At 38.5% G+C, this 24,684-nt stretch overlaps 1 protein-coding gene across 6 annotated transcripts in view; it reads left to right on the forward strand.

Moving 5' to 3' along the window:
* ARHGEF10 (Rho guanine nucleotide exchange factor 10) overlaps positions 1–24,684 on the forward strand; it is a 127,718-nt gene that overhangs the window by 79,969 nt on the left and 23,065 nt on the right. For all 6 annotated transcript variants that reach the window (XM_060788525.2, XM_060788526.2, XM_060752708.2 and 3 more), the window contains 9 exons: positions 1,716–1,831; positions 4,150–4,277; positions 4,767–4,867; positions 6,824–6,945; positions 7,858–7,944; positions 9,351–9,574; positions 12,055–12,212; positions 14,633–14,775; positions 23,070–23,241. In XM_060788525.2, coding sequence (XP_060644508.2) covers positions 1,716–1,831; positions 4,150–4,277; positions 4,767–4,867; positions 6,824–6,945; positions 7,858–7,944; positions 9,351–9,574; positions 12,055–12,212; positions 14,633–14,775; positions 23,070–23,241 — 1,251 coding nt within the window. The remainder of the gene's footprint in view (positions 1–1,715; positions 1,832–4,149; positions 4,278–4,766; positions 4,868–6,823; positions 6,946–7,857; positions 7,945–9,350; positions 9,575–12,054; positions 12,213–14,632; positions 14,776–23,069; positions 23,242–24,684) is intronic.

Genomic DNA, 24,684 nt, shown 5'->3' on the forward strand with positions numbered 1-24,684 from the left:
GACCAGTCACTCTCGTTGTCCCGGGGTTTCAAGACAACGGACCACAGGTTGGGAACCACTGTTTTAGAAAGAAAGAGTATTTTGTGTTTTTAATAGTGTGAAAACTAATGCAATTAGTTTTTATGGTACTTTGAAAAAGTTATCGCTTCATGCACTCTTTGCTATTCAGAGCAATTTCTTTTTTGTCTTTCTGAACTATATCTTGGAAGATAATGTTATGAAATATTACTTCCAAGGTGATAGTCTGCTGAAAAACAGGTGCATAGTTGTTCCATTCTATGCTCCCTAGTGATTTGGAGTAATGTTTCAGGTTTTTGATGGCTTTTTTAAAAAACAGTGTTCTCTTCTGCATTAACTAATCAGGTGTTATTTATTTTGAATTAAATAAGAAAAACTGACAGTGAAGGAAGCTTTTCTTTTCCAGTTTTCTTCTTCTAAAGCTTTACATTGAGTTTGACTCTATTCCTGTGTCATGAGTTCCATCGAGTTCTCACTATACTTAGAAGCCAACTAGCTGCTCCCCTGCCACGCGTTGCTGTGGCCCAGTCTGGTGATCTGGAATATAAAATAATGAGAAAATGTTGGTTTCTAATATATGTAATTTCTTTATGCTTGTGGGTAAACAGTATTTCTTGCTGTTTCTTTGTCATTGTTGATGTGGAAATTGTCTGGTTTGCCCACTCTGGAACATGCAACATACAATTGTCCTTCTTTAGGGATCCCTTTCAAATCTATGATACTATATCTGTATGTGTGTGAGTCATATATATCTCTCTATATCTATGGCTGGATGGCTCTTTGTCAGGAGGGCTTTGATTACGTTTTCTTGCCCTGGTGAAAGGAGTTGGACTGGATGGCCTTAAGTTTTTTCTGTTGGTCATGGGGGTTCTGTGTGGGAGGTTTGTCCCAATTCTGTCGTTAGTGGGGTTCAGAACGCTCTTTGATTGTAGGTGAACTATAAATCCCAGTAACTACAACTCACAAATGTCAAGGGCTATTTTCCCCAAAATCCATCTGTGTTTATATTTGGGCATATTGCATATTCATTCCAAGTTTGTTCCAGATCCATCATTGTTTGAGTCCACAGTGCTCTCTAGATGTAGGTGAACTACAATTCCAAAATTCAAGGTCAATGCCCACCAAACCCTTCCAGTATTTTCTGTTGGTTATGGGAGTTCTGTGTGCCAAGTTTGGCTCAGTTGCATCGTTGATGGAGTTCAGAGTACTCTTTGATTATAGGGGAACTATAAATCCCAAAAACTACAACTCCCAAATGACAAAATCATAATTTTTTGAGTGATGGTCACTCCTTGTGTAGTGAGACATTTTGTTGCCAAATTTGGTGTGGTTTTTTTCATTGGTTCTTTTGTTTTTAAGGTACTCATTATGCACCAAGCATTATATATATATAGATTGAGAAACCTCAAGTTTAAAGAAGTCTTGTTTGTGTTGTTGCCAAATAAAGATGAGAGGGTAGGAAACTGAGTGAATTTTACAGCACTGCTTCAAACTCAAGGTCTATCTTTTGTGAATCTGGATGAGCAAAATTCTTTAAAGATAGGATGTTGTAATTTCTCTAGTTACAAAGCTGTGTTTAAGGAATTAATGAATGACGAATTAATATTTTATTTTGTTTAATGACTAGTATTAAAACAAACAAAAGCTGGGTTCTAGATAGCACGTGTATATAAATGCATATATTTTGTTCTTTTCAGATAAGCTTTATATGGGACCAGGACAACTTTATCACGATTTGCAGAATCTCTTGCATGATTTGAATGTAGTTGGCCAAATCAGTCAACTGATAGGGAGTCTTAAAGGAAACTACCAGGTAAGAAATACTAGATCTGCTTTGAAGTTTAAGGCTTTCTGAATGCCCTGGTGGCTTGAAGTGGTCTTTCATACAAGTATGTATGTCCAAGCAAGCACACATAATCTGTTCAGACCCTAATTGGTTTATTGTTAAATGTTTAACTTCAGAGTTGTAAGTAGATTATCGATGCCTTGCTGATCTTGTTTTTCCCTACTGCCTTCATGTTTGAGTTACAGTGCAATAATAACAGGGCCTTCCCATTAGCTGCTAATTTGATACGGAAATGCTTAGAATTGCATGGGAAGAAAATACGATCATAGAATTAGCATGTGTTGGTGGTAATATTTTTTTTAAAGATAGAACACTCTGTTGCCTGGCTTCCGTTTACGGCTTAATCAACCACAAGAATGTTTTTGGCAGTGTTCAAGCAGTGCTTAAAATTTAAGCACTAATTAAGACTTTTTGTTCAGCGCAGCTTGGTGTATATGTGTGTGTGTGTCCCCTTTCTGGGTACAATGCACACATGATGACCACATGGAGAAATGCCACCCAGTATAAACAGGATATGGCCAGATTCCTCATTCCATCTATAATGAAGGTTGTAGTTAAAGTAATGAAGGAAGTTATGTGGGAAGAATACTGAATCCTTCCCTACTACCCACAGACCCTTTTGTCTTTTGCTTTTCTGAACTATATCTTGGAAGAAAAATGGACTACAGCAAAATGGTGTTAACACCAAGGTTCACATTCCTACTCACATATCCTGAGGCTTTTAAAATTCCTTGTTGTCCCCTTAAGATTTGAACTGTGTAGACCAATGATTCTCAACCTGTGGGTCCCCAGATATTTTGGCCTACATCTCCCAGAAATCCCAGCCAGTTTACCAGCTGTTAGGATTTCTTGGAGTTGAAGGCCAAAACATCTGGGGACCCACAGGTTGAGAACCACTGGTGTAGACTATCACCCTTACTTTAGGTTTTGTTAAATTAGTACATTTATAAGAGCCAGCACGGTATAGCAGTTTATGTGTTAGACTAGAATGCTAGGAGACTAGGGTCAAATCTCCGTGGAAACCCATTACATGGATTTTGAAAAAGTCATACTCTCTGAGCCTCAGAGGAGGTCAATGGCCACTCCTCTCTGAAGGAAACCACATGATAGGGTTGCGATAAGGTGGAAACAGCTTGCACATTAAAGCAACAACTTATATACTAATTCATTTGTTGTTTTAATGTGCAAGCTGTTTCCACCTTATGGCAACACTATCATGTGGTTTCCTTCAAAGGGGATTGGACATTGATCTCCTCTGAGGCTAGTTAAACAATAATTGTATTCAAAAGTTCATTAAAATGTAGTGGTGAAAATAGCAGTTCAGGACTTTGCTAAATGATTTTTAACAACTGACTTATATTTTGAACTACATTTCCATGGGAATCAATTAGAAAGTATGGATATACACTTAGTCAAGACATGGAACTATATGACCGTGACAGTTGTACATCTCTATGTTAGGAGTTCCTGGAATATCTGCTGTTCTAGTTGTTGACAGAAAATGATTGAAATTTGATTAAGGTATCATTGGGTAAAGATGTGTGCTTTAAAGGACTTTTGACGTATATCAAACGGCCAGTTCTCACAACTTGCAGTTTCTCAAGTTGCTCCTGACACAAAAAAAGGCAGGAAAGACTTCTTCTGCTCTTCCTTTCTCTTTGCCTCTATCATCTCCTCACCTGGCAGCAAAACCGCCAACTCTGCTCTGTTGGTCTGTGAAGAAGAAACTTGGTTACGCCGCTGTTCCTTTTTCTTTGTCTCTAGGTGGCCTTTGTCGTCTCCAGTGGGAAAAACCATCAACTGCCCACTGTTTATTACCCTCCCTTATGAGGGAGAAATGTAGCTTCACTATGAAGTTGTTGTGGGGTAGTCATAGCAAAACAATGTTTCTCCCTCACAAATGAGAATTTGCGGCCCAAAGACCTTTATCCTATTTCATTTTTGCCAAGTTGTGCAGACCTGTTCTAGAGTCATAGTCTAGCATTCAAATCACTATACCTTACTCTCTTGCTCTTAAATACTTTTGCAATAATAATAATAACCTGACTGTAAATAGGTCAGCTGCTGCCCTCTCCTTTTAGCCTTGCCTTTTACCTGTGTTGTATTTTGAAATGGTCATATGTCTGTGGTCAAAAAAATATTATTATTATTATTATTATTCTTACTATAATAAGTGGAATGTGTCCCATGCTAGCACCTATGATGGTGAATCCTTGATGGAACTGGAAATATACATGGAAAGCAACATAAGGTCCTTTGTTGTTGTTTTTTCTCTTTTCTGTCAGAATTTAAATCAGTCAGTGGCACATGATTGGACCTCGGGCTTACAAAAACTTATCTTGAGAAAGGAGGATGAAATCAGAGCAGCAGACCGCTGTAGGATTCAGCTTCAGCTTCCTGGAAAGCAGGACAAGTAAGCACCAATCTGGCAACACATTTAAGTCCAGTGCTGCAAGAAAGCAAACCCAAGGATAGATTTTGCTGTCACTCCTTCTGCAGCTCTTGAGGTTGAACCAGATTTCTTCCTCCAAGGCAGGGGATGGTTGAGGTTTCTTTGAAAGAGCACCCATGGGATGGATGGGAACATATCTTTCTTTCTTATTCTGATATTGAATATGAATCTACCACCAAGGGTTTCTGTTTGGTCTGAGATATATTGGAAATCATGTCTGGTTTTATACCCTTGGAGGCAGTTGCACTCTCATTTGTCCTTTATCTTTCAGACTTGATAGACCTCCACCCCGTGTCAAATAGTTATGCTTTTCAGTTTTAAATTAATTCATCTCAATACTAAGAACGTAGGCTGTTGCATTTGGATTTACAATAATTTATTTTGTGCTATGCTTGTGACCCAGAAGACCCTTCTTGTTTCCCTACACTGACTTCGTTTTATTTCCAATAGATCAGGCCGACCTACTTTCTTTACAGCAGTGTTCAATACATTTACTCCTGCCATCAAACAATCTTGGATCAAAAATTTACAAATGGCTAAGCTTGCTCTGGGTAAGGTTTTCTTTTAGTACCTTTAAAGCATCTGTATGTCAAAAGAACTGTGAGCGTTTCCTTCTCATTCATTTTGAATGTAAATTTTTATTAGAATTGTGATGTTTGCCTTTGGAACTGGATATACAGATTGGGTTTCTCTTGTTCAGAAATCCAAAATGCTCCAAAACTTTTTGCTGCCGCTCACTTCTTCTTTTGGGGAAAGGGGGCTAGTCACGAGAGAAAGAGAAGAGGAGGAGTGTGAGAAGGACTCACTTTAACAAGACCTCTTTAGATCTTCCATTACAATTCTGTGATATGTTTTTGGGCCTAATTTAATCAAAATATAAGGTTCATTATTATCCATGTCTTCCACTCTTGAAATATATCCATCCCTCACAGATACAGTGTTGTACTGTATTCCAAACTCCCCCAAAAACACCCAAATCGCAATGTTACAAATCAGAAAGTCTCAACCTGTATACATCAATGTAATGATGAGTGTTATTCTTTTTCTAATCTGTGTTTGAACCTTACTGTCTTTCTTATTGTATCCTGTTGTGTTATGATATATTCAAAGTCTCAGTTTATTCATTTTTGTTTTCTGAGGAGAGTTGAGACTTTCTTTGCTCTCAGAGCTATTTTAAATGTCCTTATGGCAGTCCAAGATAATCCGTATAACTGTTTTCCAGCACCACATTTCAAAGGAGATAATTATCTTCCTATTATTTTTTCCCCATTGTCCAGCTTTCACAACCATCATATGTATAGTTTGGCCTAACAGAACAAGTTTAAATAATCAGGCAGCTAATCTGTGTTTCTACCAGCAGCATTTGTAGATCAAGCCTACCCGTGTGACACTTTGGGAAATGACTCAAGACTGTATAAATACCAATAACATTTTGAATAATGTCCAAAACTTCTGATTTCTCTTCGCCACTCTACCCTTCAATGTTGCATTGAGCATGACTTTGGACCTCTAGCATAAGTTTTGAGGGTGAACCAGAAGGGACCATTCTGGAGACGAGGAATTTCCCTCTCAATTACTCTGACAAAAGCAGTTCTATCAGTGGAAGCACCCCACTGTATCCTGGCCTTTGAGATCTCTAGGAATAGAGAATTCCAGATAACTAGCACTGCCTAAATTGAAACAATATATGATCGGAGATCAGTTCTGAACAATCACTGTCACTTCCCCCATACTAAGCTTTTTGTCTCACCCTTACACAGCCAAAGTCCTAAACAGTTCTGGCCCAGCTTACCTATCTGAATGTATCTATGAATCACGGAGGTTAAGATCTTCTGGGGAGGCCCTACTCCTGGTCCCACTTTCTTTGCAAGTTCGGTTGGTGGGGATGAGAGACAGCCTACTCAGTGGTGGCTCCTTGGCTCTGGAACTCTCTACCCAGTGAGATTAGATCAGCGCCCTCCCTCTTGGCCTTCAGAAAGAAAACAAAGACATGGTTGTGGGACCAAGCCTTTAGCCAGCAAAATAATGCAGTGCAAGAAATAAATAGGGAATATGTGCACTTGACAATTGGAATGGCTTTTGTTTACAATTTTGGATCATGTGATTTTAATGTTTATGTTACAATGTTTAAATGTTGCTTCTGTTTTATGTTTAATGGTCTTAATGATTTTAGCTTATAGTTATATGTTATTGTTTAGATGTGATTTGGTTTTTTACATGTATGTTTGACATTGAATTTTGCCATTAATATGATATAAACCACTTTGAGTCCGCCCAGGGTGAGAAAAGGGATATATAAATATAGTAAATAATAAATAGATAGATAGATAGATAGATAGATAGATCCGTGCATGAATATTTGAGGTCACCTAAATATCATAAAGAGACATTATTTTTATTATGATGGCAAATATGTTTGACTATCACTTTGTCCTATAAAGGCTGATAATTAAGAAAATGCTTATATACAATAATCTACTTAGTTGTTTACTTGTTTGCTCTTACAGCTGAGGAAAATCTCCTAGGTTGGTTCTGTATAGATGATGATGGGAATCAGATAAAAAAAGAGAAACATCCTCTCCTTGTTAAGCATATGCCTGTGATGATGGCCAAGCAACAAGAATTTAAGGTGAGTAACATTAATTTTGATTGATAAGGATATAAAACATTTACTGAAGTGTGCTTAGATATGATCCACTTAATGGAGGTTATAAGGAGCCCTCAGTGATGCAATGGGTTAAACTATTGTGTTGGCAGGACTGCTGACTGAAAGATTAGCTGTTCGAATCTGGGGAGTGGGGTGAGCTCCTGTCTGTCAGCTACAGCTTCTCATGCGGGGACATGAGAGAAGCCTCCCACATGGTAAAACATCTGGGTGTCCTCTGGGCAACGTCCTTACAGACAGCCAATTCTCTCACACCAGAAGCAACTTGCAGTTTCTCAAATCACTCCTGACACAAAAAAGGAGGTTATACCAGCATATTTTTCACTGAGATCAAAATTGTAGAGTCCACTAAATGCACAGGATGAAACCAAGTCTTTTTTTTTTTCGTTAATGAGGACCAAATCTTATTTGTTGTAACTGAAAGTAAAATTGTCCCTAAAGCTATAAAATCTGCCTGTTGCCAGGACCAATTCAACTAACTTGGAAACAATCAGCATCCAATGGCTGCAAGTAGATAATCCCATGTGCGCAGGCGTGATATGATTATTAAACACTCTTTGCTAACGTGCTAAATAAGTGTTGTATTGGACATGGAGCGACACAGTCCTTGCATAAAATCTTCTACTGGCTATAACCAAAGGGATAGAACAGGAAGCGTGGAGACAAAAGCAGCTGTGATTGTAATCGTTCAAGATTTTTATTTATATACACACACACATATATAGCAAGGGTGGAGCTTGTGTAATGTTCCCAGTGCAGTCTTAGTTTCATGATATATCAATGTTGGGACAATGGCAATGATAAACTATTCAAAAAGTATTGTGCATTTTTTTCCAAATGTAAATGAATTAATATAACTTTATTTTCTGTGTTAAGGTTGAATGTGCTGTTTATAACCCGGAACCATACTCATGTGAAGAAACCGATCCAGATTCCCTCTCTAAAGAACATGGTTTTCTGTGGGTAAGACTTTTAATTTTTCAGAGTAAGTTCTAGAAGTGGTGCCATTTTTGAAGCCAGAAGGGTTGATCTTTGATTTGTGGCCAATCTCAAGAAATATTGGTATATATACATAATTAAGTTTCTTTCTCTTTGTTTTGTTTTTGTAATTCATTGTTATGTTAGCTTGTAGAAGATGTGATGGTTGACTCATGAATAGTGTTCTAACTTCCTTTCCCATATATCATTGTGATAAGACCACCTCCCATCCAATTCTCCTTTGGCACTTTGTTGAGCAGAAAATACTACAAGTTTTACCATGAAAAAATGTAGATCATGTTGTAGTTAAACTGGAAAAGTGAAACGAGATACCAAAACACGAAGCATCCGATTTTGACATACACATACCAAGACAAAATATGGTTATATGAATCACATCTGGTCTAAAAGCTCAGTCATCTCATGGCATCTTCTCTAGCATGGCTCTTGATGGGCAAAAGAAGTGAGTTTAGTTGCTAAGAGTGCTGGTTCATGCAAAATGAGTCCTGTGGTTTTGAAATGAGGGATGTGAGACTTATTTACTACTTAAAATCTCAGTTTAATGCCAAATGTTTAATTATCCCCCGGTGGCACAATGGGTTAAACCTTTGTGCCGGCAGGACTGAAGACTGACAGGTTGGAGGTTCGAATCTGGGGAAAGCATGGATGAGCTCCCTCTGTCAGCTCCAGCTCCCTATGCAAGGACATGAGAGAAGCTTCCCACAAAGATGGTGAAACATCAAAACATCTGGACGTCCCCTGGGCAACGTCCATGCAGACAGCCAATTCTCTCACCAGAAGCAACTTGCAGCTTCTCTAGTTCCTCCTGACACGAAAAAAAACTATCCCAACCAGTGCAAGCATTTGAGGCATTTATTGGTGGAAGAGAACTGAGGAAACTGTTGTTTGAAATGGGAAATTATATTGGCCACATGCCTTGATCGTAATCTTTTGTGTGCCTTTCTAGAAGGTGCCTGAGTCACACAAATACCCAAGCTGTTTGTTCTGCCTGATGTTGCTTTGGAATTACTCTCATGGTCAAAATCAACTATAATGAAACTATTTTTAGATCTGGAGGCTTAACAAACAAAGCCTCTTATATCACTCAGTACACATTTATGTTTGTAGTACCTTATGCAGTTAAAGCCCTCAAAGGAACATAGAACAATGACATTCACAGCTTCCTTATTACGAGTTTTTTTTTCCTTTTTTAAAAACCACTTTCTCCTCAAGTGTCATTATTTAGTTATGACATTTAGTTGACAGAAAAATGTTTCACTGAATTATCAAGACCTTGATCCAATTAGCTTTGATTAATTTTACCATGCTAGCATTATTGTTTACAAAGATCTTCCTTACAGAAGAACATTAATCTTTTCTTCCTAATTTAGATTGGCAGTTGTACTAATCAAATGGGCCAAATTGCCATTGTTTCGTTTCAAAACTCCAGTCCAAAAGTCATTGAATGCTTCAATGTGGAGTCGAGAATTCTGTGCATGGTCTACATTCCAGAAGAGGAGAAACAGAAAGAGCCCAATGTGCCTTCGGAGACAGAAGATACACCCACAAAACCCTCCAGTGTGCCTACCATAGGTTTAGGCATGGAAGAAGGAAGGTGATTTTCCAGTTTCTGCTTCACTATTATTTATTTAGATTTACAGGATAAAGAGAGAATGAGTGGAAAGAATACATGTTTGACACAAACACACACACTGTGTTCACAAATAAAAGGTAAAGGGCATTAAGTCTAGTTGTGTCCAACTCTGGAGGGCAGTGCTCATCTCCATTTCTAAGCTGAAGAGCCACAACACTGTGGCCAGCATGACTGCATGGAGCACTGTTACCTTCCCACCGAAGTGGTACCTACTGATCTACTCACATTTGTATGTTTTTAAACTGCTATGTTGGCAGAAGCTCAGGCTAACAGTGGGAGCTCACCCCACTCCCCAGATTCGAATAGCTGAACTTTTGGTCAGCAAGTTCAGCAAGTTTAAAAACACAAGTAGTTTCTGCACTGTATCATAGATTTTCTGGGTCATGAGATTCAGGTGTTCCATTTCCTTATTTCTGTGTTGAAATCAGTGTACAATATTGGAATAAATGGGGAAAGCTGTTCATTCTGTAATGTACTCAAATAATAGCTATAAATGGCACTTTCAGTTAAAATGTGAAAAATTCTAATTACTATTAATCAAGGGGTGCTTAATTGAATTAGATTTTGCTCCAACTTATTTTATGGCCCATAAGCTCATTTTGAGCTCCTTAAGACACACAATCTTTCATCATAGAACTTTGTAACTGATTTGGAGTCAGGAAAGGAGTGAGAGCATTTATTTAAAAGCCTAAGCTGTGTGTGAGAGAGATTTAGGCTTTGGGATATTGCATCATAATAAGATATTAACTGATAGGCTGATCCCAAACCCATTTAGAGCCAAGATAAGCCTACTAGCCTAATTTCGGTGCTTAGAATTAGATTTTTAATCAGCTGCATAAACATTTTATCGGGCAGCTTGTTGGTACAGTGACAACAATTTTTCAAGGAGACATTTATGAAAGTACAAATGTTTATGATCAGGAGGCAAACTTTCACTCATTTTCATCATGAATGAGAGAACCATTGACTTTTTTTTTTTTTGCTGGAACAAGCATGTGCTTTGATTTGAATTTTTGAAACTGAATATTGTAATATGGGTGAATGTCTTCCATGGATAGTAAATGTTGGCCGGGTACATTACAGCTCTCAATTTGGAATACTCTGGCTGATATGTTAGAGCTAGGGCAGAGGGCCAGCAAAGTGATGGTTACAGAGCATTTATAATCATACTAGGCAAAAACTATTGCTAGGAAAAATTAGTTATGTTGGTGAGGGAGATTCTGGAAGTTGTTGTCTAACTTATTTATTTTTCAAGGTCTAACAAAAGCTCGCATGTAAACTTTATTGCAGTAGTTCTCAACCTGTGGGTCCCCAGATGTTTTGGCTTTCAACTCCCAGAAATCCTAACTTGGTAAACTGGCTGGGACTTCTGGAAGTTGTAGTGGAAGCTCAGCCCGCTATCTGGATTTGAACTGCCAACCTTTCGGTCAGAAAGTTCAGCAACTCAGTGGTTTAACCCGCTGCGCCACCAGCGGGCCCATAGAATGGCGCTCCATGCAGTCATGCCGGCCACATAACCTTGTAGGTGTCTATGGACAATGCCACCTCTTCTGCTTAGAAATGGAGATGAGCATCACCCCCAAGAGTCAGACACAACTAGACTTAATCTCAAGGGGAAACCTTTACTCAATTATATGCCCCATTGAATGCAAACTTTGCAGCTCAGCCAAGCTTTTTTTTACTTTCAGGCAAGCTCATCAGAGTTTGATCTATCCCTCCCCCTACATTTCCCAGTGTTTTCCTCTAAATTTATGCACATTATTACTAATGCAGTTTCCATGTTCTCGCACACTTAGCCTCTGAATGAGTGGAGCATGAATTCAAAGAAAAACTGGCTTGCATGAAGGATTAAACTTCTTTTATTTCCATGCAGTGGTCCAGATCCAGGTCAGAACCCAAACACCTATTAGGAAAGGGTGGAAGGTCCAATTGCATACAGCAAATTCTAGAATATATCAATATGATTCATACTGTATTTTGTGTCCATCAAGTGGTAACTGAACCCGTTATTCCATTTCAGTTCTGTTCTTTATCCTAACCAAAGGCACTATTATCTCATTTATATAAATGGTTCTAATGTAAGCGAAGGCTTGGGCTCAACCATGTTCATAAAAGAACTGCATAAGACGTTATAAGAAGCACCACGCTGCCACCATTCTTTCTTGGAATATTGTACATAACCAACGTATGATATGACACTATTATGCCTCCCTCCTCCTCAGTGCGCAGCCAGGAAGGTGAAAAATGCAGATTACATTATACAAGAGAGACTAAAGTGACACAGTGGAGTAGCATTGCAGCACTTCTTGTCATATCTTGTTTGGCTTTTTTATCATATTAAGGTTTCTTCCTTTTTAAAAATATATCTAGGGAATATCATACCACTTTAAATATTAACATGTACTAAAGGGCTTCTCACCTCCCTTTTATATTTTAAACAGCATTTCTGTTTACAAAAGTAGCCAGGGCTCAAAGAAAGTCCGACTTCAACACTTCTTCACTCCAGAAAAGTCTACTGTCATGAGCCTAGTGTACAAAACTCACCACTTGTTTGCTGGCCTTGTCAATGGGAACATTGCCATCTACACAAAACTGGAAGGTACGGAAATATTTATTGTTATTTACTTATTTACTATAGTTATACCCCACCCTTCTCACCCTGAACAGGACTCAGAGCAACTTACAAGTAGGCAACAATTCGATGCCACACAACATACATACAAATAAAATAAACATACACATTACAACTAAAGAGTTAAAAACATCTCAACTCAACATTAAAACCAATTATTAAAACCACACAATCCAATATCATAGTCTGAAGCTGTTCCAGTCATCATTGCACTATTCCGTATTCACTTAATTGCACTGAAAAATGGTTGTCCGAAAGCTTGGTCCCACATCCATGCTTTTAATTTCTTTCTGAAGATCAGGAGGGAAATGAGCTAATCTGATTTCACTGGGTTACACAGCCATGGGGCCACAAGAAGAGCCTGTCTCTCATCCCCACCAACCGCACCTGCAAAGGAGGTGGGACCATGAGCAGGGCTTCCCCTGATCTTAACCTCCGATAATGTGCAATATCCTGAAGATTGTTCTTTTTGGGATTATTTTGGCTACATTGGATTTGGAGCCCTGCTTTTCCTGCATTCATATTTATTATTATTATTAATAATAATAATAATAATAATAATAATTGTTTTAATTTTTTGTTTTCTTTTTAAAGTACTGTCATTGATAGACAGTTTAAACAACAGAGATAGCCTACTTGGATCTCACCTTGATTTCATAAAACTTATGTCACATCTGAGGAGAACATGTCTCAACTATGCAAAGATAGTTGGAATTTACGCAGATGCACTTTACATCAATATATTGGCATATGTGACTACAGCCAGCCAATTGCTGGGTTTAAGGGCACAAGGCGAATAAAGAAATTGCTATATTTTTCTTACCCGAGAGAACGTCTCTCTAGGAATTTCTCAGTCTTCCTGAGTGAATCTGTGGTCAACTTCAGCTGGAAACTGACTATCGAATCACATTGGAGAAGATTGCTAGATTGCTCTTTAGAAATATCTTGGTCCTCCAGCACAAGTGGAGGAGGTTGGCCATAGAACTTGGCTAGAGATTCCTAAATTAGACATTTTAAATCCACATATTATCAAAGCCACAAATGTGGCAGGATGTTGTATATGCAAATATGAGGGGATCAAGCACATGTGAGAGAATGCAGCAGTTCCTTGTCATGACGGCTGGATATTACCTCTCCCAAGCAATATTTTTCCCAGTGCTTCTAGGGAATCCAGGCAAAATGGAGCTGTTGTGTTCATGTTTTGATGTGAGCTTTTTATTGGTTGCTGTGCCAGTTGCTGTGCTATGGGAAATCTGTGCTGAGGATTTCCTTTGTGCATCAGTTCACAGTCAGGCATACTGACAGAGGGGATATAGTTAAAGAGGAGAACAATTGCTTGTGTGACTTTTTACTTACGGCAAAACCAATTGGGTAAACATGTTCAAAAGACTACCTTTTCAAATTGACTGGGGTCCCTTCCACACCACTGAATAAAATCTCAAATTATCTGCTTTGAACTGGGATATATGGCAGTGCGGACTCAGATAACCCAGTTCAAAGCAGATATGGTGGGATTTTCTGCTTTGAAAATTCTGAGTTATATGGCTGTATGGAAGGGCCCCGAAAAAATACCACCAATGGCAAAACATTCACATAATGACACGATCACTATTGATCACTATTTTGTTGTAATCATGCCTGTTTTCTCTTCCTAATAAAAATGTGCAGTTATTGTGACCACTTCACACCAGCCAAAACAGAAAGTAATCCCTATTAAGACTCAACCTGTTTTTCTAGTCATTCCTGAAAAAAAAAGCATTTCATGGAGTGCTGACCTATTTTGCCATACTTATCAATCAAATCTGAAAAGTAGTAGAATAGAGAATTCAACACGAATTATTGCTGGAGAATCAGAATTGCATTACTTAATTCTTTAGTTTAGTCACTTCATCTAATATGGGAGTAGTTTTTTTTCTAGACCACAGGAGTTGTGCTGAGGAAGCTGCCAAATATTCAAAGGAAGGAAGGCCAATTCCATTCTCTAGGAAATTGGGCATTAGTATTAGAGGTTTGGCACGTGATATCCAATTTATATTGTAATTCAGAAACTCTCCTTCCAGTGGTTTTAAGGGAATGCTTTCAGTAATGTAGCTGACTAAGCAACATATTCAAGGTTACAAAAATATTGTAGTGGAACTATTGTTGACTTGATTCATTCAATGTGCCACCCCACCTTTGTACAGTCTCTAATAAAAATGGTTTCTGAAGCAGCACAAAAAGCTATCAAAGCCAGTTTGAGGAGAGTTTGGAGCAAAACTGAGAAAAGAAAACAGCACATTTTGAGCAGGAAAAGCTATACTAGTGTCGATAAAAGCATGCCATGTCATTATTTACACACAGACAACTATATTCTTAATTTAATGACTTTTGTTTCTTTTTATTGAAAGATGGATCGTGGAATGCAGAACCTCAGAAGGTAGTGAAGTTGGGTGTTCTTCCAGTACGAAGTCTCCTTGTGATGGAAGAAACCATCTGGGCTGCTTCTGGTGGACAAATTTTTATAATTAACACAGAGACTCACGTTGTAGAGGTAAAGACATTTTTCAGTGTATGCCTTTCTATTGTGTACTATGTCTGTCTATACTTTTTATTTAAGTAAACCTGTAGATATTATTCTTTGGAAAATACCATTTTATTGTCATCTGCTTTGTTTGTTCTCTAGTATACCTCAATCTCTAACTTAAATGTAATCCTTTAAAAAACATGTTCCTCTTGTTATTATTCCTTAGGACTAATTATTAAAGGAACTGAGGCAAGAAAGCTTGATGCCAGCATGAATTGCATGTGTTTAACTCTGCTCTCATGTCTACTCTTTTCCTCATTACTACAAATTAGGTAGAGTTGCCAAGTGAAATAAGGGACAGGGCTCTGATATTGTTGATAATAGTGTCAAAGAGGGAATTTCAGCAGATGAAGGTGACAAGTAACACCTGCTAAAATTCTATCTTCTATGTATACATGTAAATTTAAGTCACTAGTTGAAAGCCACCTTAATGCCATAAGATCATGCAAGGAATAGTAGCCCCTGATGGCACATTGGGTTAAATCCTTATGCTGGCAGGTCTGAAGACGGACAGGTGGAGGTTCGAATCTGGGGAAAGCGCAGATGAGCTCCCTCTGTCAGCTTCAGCTTCCCATGCGGGGGCATGAGGGACGTCTCCCACAAGGATGGTAAAACATCCAACATCCAGGCATCCCTGGGCAACGTCCTTGCAGACAGTCAATTCTCTCACACCAAAACTCGCTCCTGACACAGGGAAAAAATGCAAAGAATGCCTTTGCCCACTTCTGAAATGCATTCTATAGCACCTGGTACTCCTTGGCTGTCTCTCATTCAAATCCTTTTTTTTTTTTCATGTCAGGCGCGACTTGAGAAACTGCAAGTCACTTCTGGTGTGAGAGAATTGGCCGTCTGCAAGGACGTTGCCCAGGGGACACCTGGATGTTTTGGATGTTTTACCATCCTGTGAGAGGCTTCTCTCATGTCCCTGCATGAGAAGCTGGAGTTGACAGATCCCACTCCCCAGATTTGATTCATTGACCTTTCGGTCAGCAATCCTGCCGGCACAAGGAGTTTGAGGACTTTTTAGAAAAATGGAAGTTGGCCATGGCATATCTGAATAGAGAGTCAGTAATATAGAGGAGCTTCACTAGGAATTTAGGTTTACCATGAATAAGGATAAATAGGCTTAAAGGCTTCATAGTGTTTTGGTGTTGGAAGTCATGGTGAAGGGTGCACGGGTGTGGGGAAGAGGTTTTATTTTGTTTGGGATGGCCATCCAGCCTCTGTACCTTAAAGTAGTGTGGGTGATGATATACTGAGCTATTTGAAATACCAGTTCACACTTATATAGCTTCTAGCTTCTGCCGACCTAGCAGTTTGAAAACATGCAAATGTGAATAGATCAATAGGTACTGCTTTGTCAGGAAGTTAACAGCGCTCCACGTAGCCATGCTGGCCACATGGCCTTGGAGGTGTCTATGGATAACACCAGCTCTTCGGCTTAGAAATTGAGATGAGCACCACCCTTCAGCGTCGGACACGACTAGACTTAATGTCAAGGGGAACCTTTCCCTTTTCACACTTATATCTGTGAATATATGGCAAGCTTTGTGAATTAAAAAAAGAAATGATAGAGGCTAACAATTATTCTGCTACCATCCTAAGCTGGTCAATTTCTTGTAAATATAAATGATCAAGTCCACAACCCTCTTGACCAGTATTTTGACTTGATGTAAAATCACAGTTGCAACCAGTATGTAGTGTCAAGAAAACTAGAGGACCGCCTCCTCTTCTATCCACCTTGCCCCAGTTCCCAGCATCACAGCAGAAAGAGACTCACACAGTTAATAATCAGTTACCCTGATAAAAGGCTTCCTTCTCAGTGGTGTTAACTAGCAGCCAGTTCTGTTTCCATAGTAAATGCTGCTTGAAAGAAAGCCAAAAGCAGAGAACAAATGAGTGGGATGGTGTGCTGCAGCTGTGCTTGTGGCCCCTGTTTCATCACTTATACAAGCTCAAAATGGGGCAGAGAGGCACTGTTGCTTTCTGTCTGGTGCCCCTTTTGCCTCGTCCAAGGTGAAACATTTCAGAGGCCATAATATAGCTACATGGGACCCTTGTACGTTTGCATGTCACCCACTATGATTGCATTGCCCTTCCCCTGCAAACGTTTTCCTCTCCTCCTGAGACAAGGAACAAGCATGCTTTAGCCTGGCAATAGTCCTTTGTAAACAAACAAGCAAAGTTCATGAGCACAGCCAAGACGTTCTCAGATGTTAAATATTTTCAAGGCAAAAGAACAAGTTGGCACATTGCTCTGCATTTCTAGTTTTCTTTCTTGCTGGTTATTTATGACACTCAGAATGCTCTACTTAGCATCCAGGTTTCAAGTTCAAGAGGGCAGAACTCACGTATAATTTTTTAGGGTTGAAATAACATATATACTCAAGTATAAGCTGAGATTTTCAGCTCCCCTTTTTAGGCCTAAAAGCCCCACTCAGCTTATACTCGAGTCAAGGTTATTTATTATTTTACTCTGTTATTATTTTTATTATTACATTTATTTTTAATTTATTATTGTTGTTATTATTGTTATTATTATTAGTATTACATTTCCATTATTTTACTCTATTATTATTATATTACATTTATTATTTTATTCTATTAATTATTCTATTAATTATTTTCTCTATTCATTATTGTTATTATTACATTTATTAATTTACTCTATTATTATTGGAAGAATACGTAAGCACATTTACATTGAAGAAGGTTAGAATAATGGTTTAATCAGAGTTGGACAGTCTTATTTTAAATTACAGTTTTATGTAAATATTCAAAAACATTTAACCTACTGATGCCTCAATTAATGTAATTGTATTGGTGTCTATTTTTATTTTGAAATTTACCAGTAGCTGCTGCATTTCCCACCCTCGGCTTATACTCGAGTCAGTATGTGTTCTCATTTTTTTTGTGGTAAAATTAGATGCCTTGGTTTATATTCTGGTCGGTTTGGCTTATACGTGAGTATATACGGTAGTTTAGAAGTTTTATGCCAACCACTGAGCATCACTGATGTTGGCTGCAGCATGTGTGTGTCCCTATTATTATTACTATTATTTTACTGACACAAAAACACAGTATGTCACAGCAAACGAAATATTTGTTGTTCATTCGTTCAGTCGTTTCCGATTCTTCATGACTTCATGGACCAGCCCACACCAGAGCTTCCTGTCAGTCGTCACCACCCCCAGCTCCTTCAAGGTCAATCCAGTCACTTCAAGGATACCATCCATCCATCTTGCCCTTGGTCGGCCCCTCTTCCTTTTTCCTTCAATTTTCCATTTTATATATTTTTGAGATATATATGCTGGACGACGTATCACAAAATCGCAAATTGAACACATCCCAAGTGTCTAATAATAATAATAATAATAATAATAATAATAATAAATCACAGAGATTTATAATAATAATAATAATAATAATAATAATAATAATAATGTTTTATTATTACTACACTTACTTATATTAAAGTAGCTCAAAACATTTTAAAAAAACAGTGCAGTTATTCTGTAGCATTGTTTTCTCTCCCGCAAGACTGGGAATGTATAAGGACTATTCTTAGTGTAGTGATTCTCAACCTGTGGGTCCCCAGATGTTTTGGCCTTCAACTTCCAGAAATTCTAACAGCTGGTAAACTGGCTGGGATTTCTGGGAGTTATAGGCCAAAATACCTGGGGACCCACAAGTTGAGAACCACTTTCTTCATGAGAGAAGTCTCTTGTATTTCAACTGGAAGCTGGCATTCAGTTTTGCCAGCATTGGTAGCTAGAATGGTGCTGAAAAGCTGCAGATAATAAAGCCAGGATATAACTGTAGTAGCAGGAGCTGGAAGCAGTATCTCAAAGTGCTATAGCTGACACTATTTTTACTATTTTGTGGAGAGATTGATTTCCTGTTGCAAATTCTGTCTCTTGCTGCTGCTGTACTGGTTTCAGTATAAATCTAAAATTGCCGTGCCCATTGCTAGAGATAGTTGTACAAGTACAGTAGCATATCACATTGAGATGCCTTTCTCTTTCAAAGATCAAGCAACAAAACAGTCTTGGGTTAGTTTCATTATCTTTAATCTGCTTTCTTGTCATTTTTGTTTATGCAATCAGTTTTATAGGGATGTAGAATTAAAAACATAGCATTTGCAGTATATCAGCAGTTGTAAAAAAAATATTATTTCAGTGCCTGGAAAACTGTATTATTGTAGCTTCTGATGTAAAACAGTTGTACACCAGAACATTTCTTCTGTGGCTGAAATATATCTTCATAGATTGCATTCTTAGTGTAAATAAAATATATTATAACTTCAGTAAAACCTGTGGAAATTTGCTAAACAAAATTCCCTTGTGTTCCTTGGAAGCATTCTTAAATGCTACTACCCCGCACCCCACTCCTCGCTTTTCTCCCTAAAATGAGTTAGTCACTTTTCATGAACAATGGGGTCCATTATACAGAACTTGCTATGCTTGAGAAAGCATGGCTCAGTCCTTGGCACAACTCTTTGGGCCAAGAATCACAAAAGGATTTGTACTCTGTGTAAGTAGGAGGGAAGAGAAAGATGTGAACTATGTATTGGGCTGTTGTTAACGGTGGCTGGGTATCTCGGGCGCCACTGTGTCAAAAGACTTGGCTGGGACATCGAAAATCAGTGCTGGAGCTTTTACGTTGCCATAGAGTTGGAGCAAGCAAGGAGAGATGCAGACTTCTTCAGAGAGGCAAAGAGTGAAGATGGAACAGGGCTAGAGAGAACAAGAGAGGAATGCTAGAGCTGCTTCGTTTTGCAAAGGAGTACACTGAGCATGACAACAACCATAACTTTTCTCAGGTTTTTGCCATGGCTACGGCAATCAAAATACTTTTCTTTTTTCTCTTTTGATAGAGGAGAATGATAGTTGCCTCTCCCACCCACCACCATGAGAAAGAAGCAGCAAACATAATTACTATCTTGCCTTTTTCCTCTGAAAGAAACAGTGGGATCACTGTAATTGTGCTGGATGATTTGACACCAGAAGAGTGATTCAGCAATGATGGCAAATGGGAAGTGTGGGTGGGGAGAGGCCGGGTACCTGACCTGAAAGCCTATCCAGCATCATTTAGTTAGAATACTTCTCATTTGTTCTTATTGTAGTTATTTAAATTAGTCTCAGTTATATTTTCAAATTGCTTTCTGTAGTTAGATATATGTATATGTATATCTAACTTTTTATAAAGAGACCAGCATGGTGCAGAGTTTTATGCTGAACTAAGGGCCCTTCCAAACAGCATCTAATTCCAGGTTTTCTGCTTTAAACTGGATTATATGAGTCCATACTGCCAGATAATCTGGGATAAAAAGAAAACCTGGGATCAACAGAAAACCTGGCATAAAGGCCCTGTCTGGAAGGGCCCTTAGTTGCATTATTGCTGTATTCTTTTTTTAAAATAGGCTTAATTATTATTTCAGTATTGTATTATTATTATTATTATTTCAGGTTGTAAATCCTCCAGTGTGACTCTATGCTCAGTGTCTGCCAAAGAGTCATCACAAAGCCATATTGAAGAACCTAGAGATTCTTAGAGAGAACGTTTTAGTCAAATAAATGAACACTCAAATTCAGAAAAGTGAAAACTCATAAATTCAGAGCCTATTTTATCAGTGAATTGCCTACTTCGATTTAATGGTTGGAATTTAGTACGGCAGTGTTCACAATCCCAGAAGAGTCACAGTTGTGGTAGTTAGTGCCATAATTGTAACTGTCTCCCCAAGCCTACTTCATTAGCCATCAGCTGCACTGAGAGAATAGAGCCTGTTGGGTTGGTTATCAAGGCGCAAATAGATGACATATCCACTTATACAAAGAAAAAAAGCACGATTGCTCAGTGCAAAGGTGGCCCTAGGTAATTTTCAAAGGTAAGCAGACAGTATTCCCCCCCCCCCCAAAAAAAGCCAAAAACAATCACTGATATATATTTTCTGTTCATCGTGGGAGTTCTGTGTGCCATATTTGGTTCAATTCCATCATTGGTGGAGTTCGGAATGCTCTTTGGTTGTAGGTGAACTATACATCCCAGTAACTACAACTCGTATATGTCAAGGTCTGTTTTCCCCCAAGAGTGCCTCAAGAGCGCCCCTGGGCAAAATCAACTATACTGCAAATGCTTACTTTGCGTAATGGGTTGAGCCGCCCCTGGCTCAGTGGTGGAATGGACACCAGGGAATAGGAGGCAGTTGGGGATGTGATCAATTACCAGAGCATATCTCCGTGTTCTGGTTTCTCCCTCCCAGGCCTCCTCCAACTATTACATGCATTTCCACATGGAATATATTTTTCCCTCTCATACCAGGAGAAAATTAAGGGAATTATTCATGCTTGCATACAGTCACACAATAATTTAAAATGTACGTCCCTATGGCAACAGGGAGCTTTCCTCTTTGGAACCTGAACAGTCCCACAAGTCAATATCCCCCCCCCCCCCCCCCCGTTTCAGTTTCATCAATTAATAAAAATAAAGAACAAGGCATTGTGTTTGCTGAAAAGCTCAATCTAAGAATCTTTAAATTACAACTTTTCAAATCTTGTTTTCAAGCAGGACACTTGTAGGGTCACACTGACTAATTAAACAGCTGAAAATGAAAGGAAGCAACTAAATAAAGGGGCAGTAGGAAACAGAAACCTATTTTTTTGAGGGGCAGAAGGTGTAAGAACCAGTTGAAAGAACGATAACTGGAAATTTGGGTGTGTGTGTCAGGAGCAACTTGAGAAACTACAAGTTGCTTCTGGTGTGAGAGAATTTGCCATCTGCAAGGATGTTGCCCAGGAAATGCTTAGATGTTTTACCATCCTGTGGGAGACTTTTCTTGTGTCCCTGCATGAGAAGCTGGAGCTGACAGACAGGAGCTCACCCTGCTCCCAGGATTCGAACTGATTCTTGCCAACACAATGGTTTAACCCATTGTGCCACCAGAGGCTCCGATAACTGGAATAAATATTTTATTTTATTTTATTAATATTTTCAAAAACCCGCGATACAGCGAGTCTGCTTAAAGCAAACCGCGAAGTAGCGAGGGAACACCATAGTGCTGTTTCCTGCAATTCCACTATAAACAACACACTCTGAAATAACTTTCCATTGTGAGGAGCTAGCAGTCAAGTTTACAAATACACTTTTTCTGAACCTGATGAATTAGCCGGACCTGCAGCAGAGCCTCTCTCCTCACTCGGCATAGTCCACTGGGTGCCCTGTGGCCCTAATGAAATACATTGACCGATAAACTTCTTTGTCTTGTACTGAGTGATAGATCCTGAGAACTAAGGATGTATATCGAATGGTGGTTCACCCGTCAACCTCTTGCTAGAGGGTTAGCTTATCTTCAGGGGGTAGTGTGTGCTCCCTATGTAGAAGAAAATAATATTTTAAAGATAACATGTTTTTAGACGGAAATTTGGAAACTTTACTTGCCTATGCTGAGTGATGAATTACTGTTATCCAAAAAGCAAACTACTCTCAGTATTTCACAAGAGTATATATGACATTCCCACTGTTGTCAAGTAGCTGAAGGAGCACTGAATTAGTTTATAAGCAAGACAGAAGAATCTGTGTATGTCTCACATATAACAGCTAAACAGACAATTCATTTCTCATGTTTTGAAATCAGCACCAAACTTCTTCTAATCTCTTCTTAGCATCACAAATTTCAGTGCTGCTCCTTTCAAAGTGGTATCCAGCCAATTTTATTGTGCCTCTTCTCAAAAGATGGTATTGGAATGTACAAATATTCATAACTTTCTCTATCCTGTGTTAAATTTAATGCATTAATACTGTGTATATGGTTTAAAAGATTTTCCTCTATTAAATCAGGATTTTCCTACCAGTCTTCAATTCCTTTAGTAAATTCGTTTACTTTGATATAGAGATAGGTATAGATATAGATAATTTACTGATGTTTTATGTGTACATTATCCTTTATTATCCTATTATTTTTTCATGTTTTTCAGAATCACATACATGATTCCTTCACACACACACACCCTTTTTTTCTCTCAACAGTATTGTGAGGGTCTGGGTCCCAAAGTCATCTTGCAACTTTTATCAGAGAGTTTAGATTAAAGTCTCCTATTTTGTCTTCTAATGAATTTTAGCTAGTGTATATAAAGTATAGAAGGGGAATGTTAAACTTGAAACACTTGATAAAGAGTAAAATTTCTTTCCCTGTTGAAACATCTCCGCACGGACTGCATTTAGTATTGTTATATGATTTTCAGTTACTTCTATCTGTTATTCAGTGCCATTTTGAAGCTCATCAAGAGGAAGGGATGGTGATTTCTCATATGGCTGTTGCAGGAGTTGGGATCTGGATCGCATTCACATCAGGATCTACGCTTCGCCTTTTCCACACCGAAACTCTTAAGCATCTTCAAGATGTTAATGTTGCTCCTCTCGTCCACAACATGTCAGGTACCAATTTTATATATAAGTATTGATTGTGTGTGTGTGTGTGTGTATTTTGTAGATTGAGTGACTCTTGTTAAGGCTCTATTACTGGAATTGGAAATAATAGTAGACGTTCTTCATATTTGTGCACAAATAATTTGTCACAATTGTGAAAAAAATGGGGTTGGCACAAAAAAGAAACTATTTGGAGAATATGTTATGAAAGACTTTAATGGCTGGAATCACTGGGTTGCTGTTAGTTTTCTGGGCTGTATGGCCGTGTTCCAGAAGCATTCTCTCCTCACATTTTGCCCACATCTATGGCAGGCATCCTCAGAGATTAAGAGGTATGTTGGAAAGTGAGGTTATCTGTTGAATGTCCGGGGTGAGAATCTGCTTGAAGCAAGTGTAAATGTTGCAATTAGCCACCTTGATTAGCATTTAATGTCCTTGCAACTTCAAAGCCTGGCTGGTTGCTGCCTGGGTGAAACGCCAGGAGAGAATGCTTCTGGAACATGGCCATATAGCCCGGAAAACTCACAGCAGCCCATTTGGAGAATAATTTTTCCATAATCTTTCTGAATGGTGGAATATGAGAATGTTGGTTTTCTCCCACAGCAAGGAAAAGCTTTGCATGTAAGGACAAAGTGGGCAAGAATTTGCATCCTTATCTGCATGGACATAATAGCAAATAGAAAATTGATAATCCAAAAGCCAAGTGTTTTTTCAGCCATAATTTCTGTTTGAATTGAATCCTAATACAGCTGAGGTCAGAATGTCAAAATAATTCTAAAATGCAAAATATGTATAAAAAGCAAAATATGGTGAGGCATGAAAATGGAACAATAGAAGATTTCTAACTTTCCTTCTCCTAACACCAGTAGTAGACCTGAGCATATGCATGGTTTGGGCGTACTTCAAGAATATTTATTGAGATAACCTAAATGACTGGTCTTACAGCTCTATTCTGCCACCTTTTTTCTAGAACTGCATACAGAGCTCCCACAACTCCGTAATGTAACTTTAAAAGTGAAACATAGGCTTTCATTCCAGGGAGGCAGCCATTCCAGAGAACAACAGATGTGATCTGTGGACTCTGATACACCTAATAAAAACGAATTACTTCCCCATGAAGCAATTGTTTTATATTTACGACGTCTGTTTAATTTTTGACAAAAGGGCAGGAAAAGGTCTCCTGTTAAGTAGTCAGGTCAAGACCTTTGTGTGAAATGTCACTGCAAAGCCCTCTTGGTTGTCACAGAGGCATGGTGCTGCCGTTTTTCTTTTCTTTCTCTCATTAGTTGAGAACAGATTTCAGGGTCATAAGCACTATTTTCCTTTTCCCCCACTTCCATGCACTGCTCAGTTGTAATTACTATAATAAAAATATGAAGTCTGCATGTGCAACTTTATCTGGCTTAATTGCAGTGGATAAGGTTGAAACATGGCAGCTGTTTTAAAAGTGAT

Source organism: Anolis sagrei, chromosome 1, assembly GCF_037176765.1.
Source record: "Anolis sagrei isolate rAnoSag1 chromosome 1, rAnoSag1.mat, whole genome shotgun sequence".
Classification (NCBI taxonomy): Eukaryota; Metazoa; Chordata; class Lepidosauria; order Squamata; family Dactyloidae; genus Anolis; species Anolis sagrei.